The following is an 8,221-nucleotide window of genomic DNA, read 5'->3' as shown; positions in this document are numbered from 1 at the left end:
ATGATTAGGTCTCTGAGGCTGAACTGTGGCTGTATAGAAATACAACGACAAACAAGTTGGCAACACCCTAAAAGAAAGGCACGGGTCGTAAAGCGACAGAAAAGCACTAGTGTGGAAACCTATCTGCGTGCAATGGCAGTAAAGCCGGCAGAGTGCAAGGGCTTTCCAACACTAAGAGACTAGCAAGAAGAGACATGTCGTTCCCAGTGCAATGTCCGAAAAACTTGGGGTGCAACGACCATGTCAAAGATTTATTGTTTAATTTGCGCAAGCCAAACTTGAGGTGAGTTGCCATGTTCTAAAGCTGCAAGAGCTTGAATGATCATAGCCTTATCATGAGCATTGCGGGCCCTGAGGCGACAGAGAAACCACAAGCAGAGAACCATACCGAAGCAACACATTGCACCAAAAATGCCTACCCCCACCCACTCTTTAAAAAAGGAAAAGGCAGAAGATATCCAATCAGTGAATTGACCCAACGTTATGGGATCAACGTGGGTACTATTCAAGACAGCTATCTGGGTTAGTTGAGACTGGATCATGTCTTCCGCTGCCATGGACCAATTTCCGGCCAAGTATTCTCCGATGATACGGGAGGCATTCCTGGAATCATTAAATCTGACAGAGGTTATGCATAAATGTCTTCCGCTGTCATGGACCAATTTCCGGCCAAGTATTCTCCGATGATACGGGAGGCATTTCTGGAATCATTAAATCTGACAGAGGTTATGCATAAATGTGCACGTTGATCAACACAGCCCAAAAGCACCAAATCAGCCAATTCTTCTACCTGAGCTTGGAGTAAATCTATTCTTTGGTTGGCAGCTAAGATCCCTGACAAAATATGTTGATTAATTGTATTTTGGGACTCAAGTATCATAGAAGTTTGTTGAACAACTTGATTAACGGAGGCAGCAGTCTGCACTTGATTGGCCATGGCCACTCCGGCCGCGACCGCTGCAGCAGCAGATACCGCCACGGCTGTCACTATAGCAGCTGTGATTTCAAAATCCCTGCGGACTCTAAGTAGCTCAACAATGGGGAATTTATCAGGGTCCGCAATAACTGGGATTGGAACAAAGGTTGGAATTTTCATAACCACTGCTACAGCCGAAGAACCATCCCAACATTCAGATAAGAAACAATTAACATTAAAACAATCCAGCATTTCTGACGAGGTGTCATTAGCCAAAAGGAGTAAGAACGGAGATTGAACACAAACCGCTGCAGGGGGCAATGTGGCATTATCCAACAGAGAGTTGAACGAAACAGATGTGAGTCTACTACCTCGCTCACTCTCGTAAACAGTGCCAGAAACATTAGCCAACCAACTTTTGGCTCCCAGCAATTGAGCCAGTGCAGAAATATCAGCTGAAGCCCCCTTTGTGTTGGAAATCAGTCATTGAAACCAGGACCAACCCACTCCTGTAGAGGAGTTGGCACTGTTGCTAAAGTTATAAACATACCTCTTAAGAGAGGGGGAAATGGAGAAACCTTTAGCAACTTGACGTTTCTCCCAAGAATAATCCTGACAAGGCGTGAATGTTGGGGGGAAACCAAGATTAGGGGTACAGTAAGGAGAAGCCTTAAAATGAGTGGCATAAGGAAGTCCACTAGAATATGGGGGCATTGGAATTAGTACCTCGGAGATACTAGCCAAGGTAGTTATGGTTAAAGCAGAGCTATTTACGGAGGTTCCTGAGCCTGATTGTTCCCCTGAGACTACTTGGCCCAATACAGCACTGAGAATGCTCCCTGAGACTTGACTGGACTGTAATGGATTGTCCCAGTTAGTCAAATTCTTGGTCTTAAGACGGATACAATGAGCGTTCCCAAGGCTAAAACAAAACACTCCTGTGAGATTAACTTGAGATTGATTGTAAATGCGTTCCACGTCCCCTCTAGGAGAGGCACAGGGCGCAGACATCTCACACGAGGTAGAGAAAAGAGTGGGAAGGACACTGGAATTACCGTGAACCGGCATCGGCATTGGCCAAGCCCGTGCCACCGCCCACCATTGCATTGGTGTCGTCTGTGTCATCGGCATCAGCACCAGAGCCAGAGCACTCAGCAGAATGAAGATCCTCATCACGGGATTGCTGTGGTATTTCTTGTTGCTGGGTAGCTGGCGTCAGGACTCTTCTTGTCAGGCGTTCAGGGACCCACAATGGTTCCGTGCGATCCTGGGGAAAAACACATACGGATCCTCGTGCCCATGTCAGCACGGGGTCGGGGCCGTTCCATTGGCCCGTAAGAACATCTTTCCACTTAACATAGCCAATCACAGAGGGCTGAGGGAACACATGTCTATCGGCCGCAGAGCGACCATGAATATCCAAATTCAAAAAATTAATAGTAAAGAGAGCTAAGGACAAGCATTCTTTAGGAGTATGTCCAGCTCCTATTCCCCCTTTTTGTTTTTGTAAAGTTTCCTTTAAGGTGCGATGAGCACGCTCAACAATGCCTTGTCCTTGAGGATTGTAAGGCAGACCATGAGTAAGTTGCACTCCCATAGTAGAACAAAAGGACGTGAATTGTCTGTCAGTATAAGCAGGTCCATTGTCAGTCTTAAGGGACGTGGGCGCACCCCACGCCGCCCAGGCTTTCAGGCAATGAGTTATGACATTACGTGTCTTTTCTCCTGATAACGCAGAAGCATGAATAACTCCAGAGCACGTATCAACAGAAACATGGACATATTTGAGGTTACCAAAGTCAGGTATATGTGTCACATCCATTTGTCAGACAACCAGTGGCTTCAACCCCCGTGGGTTCACTCCATAAGTAGGGGGATGAAGAAATGTGACACAATGGGGACAGTGTAATACTATCTGTCGAGCATCTGTTCTAGAAATGGAAAAACGCCTGTGTAGTGTTAAAGCATTAACATGGAAATTTTGGTGAAACAATTTAGCCTCTTCTAAGGAGGAAGCCAAACAGATCAACTGACCTCGAGTGGCTGAGTCCGCACAGGCATTACCCTGTGATAATGGACCAGGGAGAGAGGTGTGAGCCCGGATGTGCATTGGATAAAAAGGAGCAGTGCGGCTACAGATAAGCTGTCGAAGCTGATTAAAGTAAGTAGATACATTACGGGCATCACTAATAGTTCCCACAGTCTCTAGGATTTTTAGTGTTTGTACTACATAGATGGAGTCCGAAATGAGATTAAAAGGAAAAGAACACTGTTTAAAAACCTCAATAACAATTTGTAGTTTTACCCATTGTGGATTTTTAGGAGCAAATTGATGCTGGACAGGGGGAGAATCATTAATGACATAAGCTCCCATTCTAGACTTGGAACCATCAGTAAAAATATTAACAGTCCCCGGAATTGGACTGGATGAAGTTACTTTAGGGAAAATAATAGGATGTTCCTTAACAAAATGGAGTAACGGATGAGAAGGGTAATGATTATCAATATCCCCTTGAAACGAACAACATAGAATAGCCCAGTTATCTAGAGTAGCACACAAAACATTAAGTTGAGCTTTAGTATAAGGTATAATAAGAGAAGAAGGTGATTGTCCGAAAAATTGAATGTTTTGTTGAATCCCTTTAAGTGCTAATGCTGCAACAGCATCAGGATAATATTTTAAGGATTTTCCTGGGGATACATGTGGGTGTATCCATAGCAAAGGTCCATCTTGCCATAGTACTCCAGTAGGCTGCCGCATAGTGGCAAGCACACATAATTGAAAAGGTTTATCACTCTGGAGCCTGCATAAAGTGGCATGTTGTATAGCTTCTTTTATTGTTATAAGGGCCGCTCTAGCCTCTTTGGTGAGGCTACGAGGGGAAGTAAGATCTGGATCACCTTTAAGAGTAGCATACAAAGGCTGTAGTACAACATTAGAAATATGTAAATATCCTCGTATCCAATTAATATCTCCCAGCAGTTTCTGAAAATCATTTAGAGTTTGAAGATCCTGAGTTCGTATGGTGATTTTTTGTGGTTGTAATTTGTCATACCCAATTGTTGTTCCCAAATACTTAATAGAATCTTCTGTTTGAACCTTTTTAGGTGCTATATGTAGCCCACATTGTGCTAACAACTTTACGAGGTCGTCATAGGCCTCATGAACTGTTTGTTTTGATTTAGTAGCCAATAATACATCATTCATATAATGAATGATCTTGATGGAGGAGTACTTTTGTCTGAGGGGCACAAGTGTCTTCCCTACATACATCTGACACATTGTTGGACTATTAGCCATTCCCTGTGGCAACACTATCCACTCAAACCTTTGATCTGGTTCCTCGTGGTTACACGAGGGAAGGGTAAAGGCAAAACGCTGCGAGTCTTTAGGATGTAAAGGAATAGAAAAGAAACAGTCTTTAATGTCAATAACAATAATGTGCCAGCCTTGAGGAACAGAAGAGAGCAGAGGCAGCCCTCTCTGAATGGGCCCCATAGGTTGCATTTGAGCATTAACCGCTCATAGATCATGTAGTAGGCGCCACTTCTCTGATTTTTTCCTAATGACAAATATGGGAGTATTCCATGGAGAAGTAGAGGGTTGGATGTGACCCAAGTCAAGTTGTTCTTTAACTAGAGCATGGGCTGCTGCCAGTTTAACCGAGGGAAGAGGCCACTGAGGCACCCAAACAGGCTCCTCGGTGAGCCATGTTATGGGTATTTGAGCCTCAGCGGCCCCTAGGAAAAACCCAGACCAAATCTGTCAAGCTTTTGATGACCTTGTACAGGATGTTTACGTCCCTGTAAATGTTTTTCTAGTCCTAAACCTGGCCTATACCCCATATTTTGTATAATTTGTTGGGACACTGGGGAATAGTCATTACTAAGAGTGAACCCCATGTTTTTTATCAGGTCACGGCCCCATAAAGAGATAGGTAAATTAAGTACATAAGGCTGAAAAGTACTATGATGTCCTTCCGGGTCCTTCCAGGAAAGATGTCTACAGCTAACCTGAGGAGCCTGGGCATATCCAAGTCCTCTCAGAGATTGATCAGAAGTTTGTACTGGCCATCCCTTAGACCAGTCCTTAAGTGCAATGATGTTACGATCTGCACCTGTATCAAGTAAGTCCACAATTGATTTATCTTTTATGTTTAATTCCAAAGTAGGGCGATTACTCATATCTAGTGACAAATAAGTACAATTTTCTCCGGTGGTACCAATCTCATTCCCTGTCCGTGACTTTGAGTCTGCAGGGAAATGATCATGTAAACTAGGCAAAACCAGTAATTGAGCAATCCGATCTCCTGGGGAGATGGACACAATGTCTTTTGGAGCTTCCACCATAACCTTTACTATCTCTACAGTATCAGGACTTATGACTCCAGGGAAAACATGAAGACCTTGTAAAATGGAAGATGTACGTCCAATTAGCAAACCTACAGTGCCAGGTGGTAGAGGCCCTTTGAACTTAGTTTCCACCAATTGGACTCCCATCTTAGGTGTTAACACGAGTCTGGAGGTGGAACAGAGGTCCAATCCCGCGGCACCTGTAGTGGCTCTCCGCGTTTCATGGGATGGCGTAGAGATGGCCATGTCTCGGGTTCGGGTATGACATTCTCCACTGTCCCATATATTTGTGGGCCCTGGGGTCGGGGGCCCCGTCGGCCGTTTTTTGGCCCAGCTGAAATAAGCTGTCCATGGATGTCCCTCACTGATGTACACTCTTTTGTCCAATGCTTCCCCCTTTTGTACCTTGGACACAATCCCGGTGATCGAAGGCCAGTGGAAGGGCCACCGTGAGGAGGTCCAGTAAAATTGACATTTTTGGGACACTCACGTCTGATATGACCGGGTTGACCACAATGGAAGCATGTTCTGGCGGCAGGATTGCCCCCTTTTGCAATCCGAAGGACAGCAGCTGCAAGACCTGCATTAGTTAAAGGCCCTCCAATCTCTCTACACACTTTCATCCATACTTCTATGTCTTTGTTCTTATAAGGAGCGATTGTTGTTTTACATTCCTTGGTGCATTGCTCAAAGACCAATTGCTTAACAAGGGGCATGGCTCTATCAGGATCCCCAAAAATCTTTCCAGTAGTATCCACCATCCTTGCTACGAAATCTGAAAAGGGTTCTGTAGGGCCTTGTAAAATCTTGGTCAAATTACCAGATACCTCCCCTCTATTTGGAAGTGACTTCCATGCCTGAATGTAAATGTTATTAATTTGATCATATACCTCAGGAGGGAATCCTGTCTGTTGATTAGAAAATCTACCTTGCCCCAAAAGCATGTCCTTATCCCAATGAGGATGTCCTGCTGCATGGTTTTGGGCGGCCTGCTCTATTGCGCCCTCTAGCACAAATGCTCTCCAGTCCAAATATTTACCGGGGGAAACACAAGCCCGAACAAGGCTAGCCCAATCAGAGGGAGTCATACAATATCTAGACAGACTCTCCACCTGAGTTAGTGTGAAGGCGGCATCCACCCCATAAGTGCGCACAGACTCCGCCAGGGTCTTTACAATTTTGAAATCTAAAGGCTCCTGGAATCTTTCCCTATTATCATCCTGAAAAACTGGATAAGCAAGACCCATCTCAGCATTAACAGCCCTCCATGTTTGAGCATGGAAAGCCCTCCCCGAAACACCCCCACCATACGGCGGTGGGTCCGGAGGATCACATTTCTTGAGCCCCGGTCTATCTTTGTTCCCTTCTCCAGCAGCTAAACTCCCTAGTTGGCGAGACAGCCTCCCAAGCTCCTCCTCCTCATCCTCCTCTTCTTCTGACCCACTTCCACATGGGGGTGTGCGCAGCGCACTGAGATCTGGATACAAGCGTTTCCTCCCCTGCTTCTCGCTCCGCACACTCCCATCCTCCCGAGATACCTCACCTTTTGTCAGAGATAATCGTCTCCTCCCCTGTTTCACGCTCCGCACACTCCCATCCTCCTGAGATATCGCACTGTCTGCCGTCTCCGATTTCTCCTCATGTAACTTTTCTAAAACCTCCTGTCCTTTAGCAAGTGCGTCATGACATCTGCCATCTGTGAGGCAACTACGGACTATCTTCCAAAGGGGAATCACCCCACCCTCCAATATGCCCTGCTCACAAGCAAAGTCAAGATCCTTGCCCAATTTATCCCAACAAGGCATAGTAAGGCTGCCCGAATATGCAAACCACGGTGCAGCAACATCTACTTTCTGCAAAAATCTCTGTAAGATACTATGTTTCACTTTCAGGCCTTTGGAACGTAACAGGCCGTCTAGTGCCAGAAGAAGTGGGCTTGAAGATGTGACACCCATGACACAGCAACAGAACAGATACAGAGGACAAAACGAAAGTACACAGAAACAAAAGAAAAGTACACAGTGCAGCTGCAATAAAATATGAGGCTCTCTCTGTCTTTGTAGAGGAGCTGACTCCGCTTTGATTGCGGGTCCCACTAACCGGGACTATCGGGTCCCGCCCACCGGGACTATCGGGTCCCACTCACCGGGACTGTCGGGTCCCACCCACGGGGACTGTCGGGTCCCACCCACGGGACTGTCGGGTCCCACTCACCGGGACTATGGGGTCCCACTTACCGGGACTGTTCAGTGCACCACCTCTGACGACTTGCAAGTTTTGATTTTCCCGGGTTTCGGCACCACTTGTCGCGACCCCCTTGCCCGCAAGGAAGACGCAACACCGGGAATCTTCTTACAGCTGTTTATTCAAGCTCTCGAGAGTTCTTCTAATCTCCCAGAAGCCCCTCCCAGCCTTCATAAAGTATCCAAACACCCAATGCGAAGCTGCCACGTGGAGCTTTCTCATAGGGTGTCAAAGAACCATGTGCCAACTCTCCCAAAGAAGGAGTTGTTTATCACAGACCACCACGAGGCCAGCGCCATCTTGTAATGGCGACCACAGTCCGCAGAAGCGGCTCGCCACATCTTTCCATAGCAAAGATCATAACAAATGATAAAAGATTCAGTGTTACTTAAGGCTGTGAAAAAGACAGGTTGATTACTGTTACCTCATCTGTTCAACATTATAGCTGAGAATTTAGTCAAGGCAATAAGGCGATAATAAGAAATAGAATGAATCCATATTGGCTTGAAAAAGTAAATCTATACTTTTTGTTTGTTTGTTTTACAAATAAAAAAAAAATTTACAAGTAGCAGATTCTAAGGAGTTTACAAGAAAAAAAAACTGAAAGAAATAACTAGGTCACAGGAAAAAAGATTAATATAAAATATTGTATATCTATGTATTAAAGATAATCATTATAAATATTAAATTCATAAAATGATTTAAGTG

The 8,221-nt window shown here is 45.3% G+C and overlaps 1 protein-coding gene across 1 annotated transcript; it reads right to left on the bottom strand.

The window, feature by feature from the left end:
- Positions 1 to 251: 251 nt before the first annotated feature.
- On the bottom strand, positions 252 to 2,525 carry LOC308648168 (uncharacterized protein; the record flags this gene model as incomplete). Its single annotated transcript, XM_081292851.1, has 2 exons — positions 1,972 to 2,525; positions 252 to 603 (listed from the first exon to the last, which is right to left on the bottom strand). The coding sequence occupies exons 1-2, from the start codon at positions 2,511 to 2,513 to the stop codon at positions 252 to 254; spliced, it is 894 nt and encodes a 297-aa protein (XP_081148977.1). The 5' UTR covers positions 2,514 to 2,525.
- Positions 2,526 to 8,221: the final 5,696 nt, after the last annotated feature.

This window comes from Spermophilus citellus, assembly GCF_964194105.1.
Source record: "Spermophilus citellus genome assembly, chromosome: 4".
NCBI classification, from domain to species: domain Eukaryota; kingdom Metazoa; phylum Chordata; class Mammalia; order Rodentia; family Sciuridae; genus Spermophilus; species Spermophilus citellus.
Note: the sequence above shows the minus strand (reverse complement) of the source record. Positions and strands in the feature narration are given on the sequence as shown.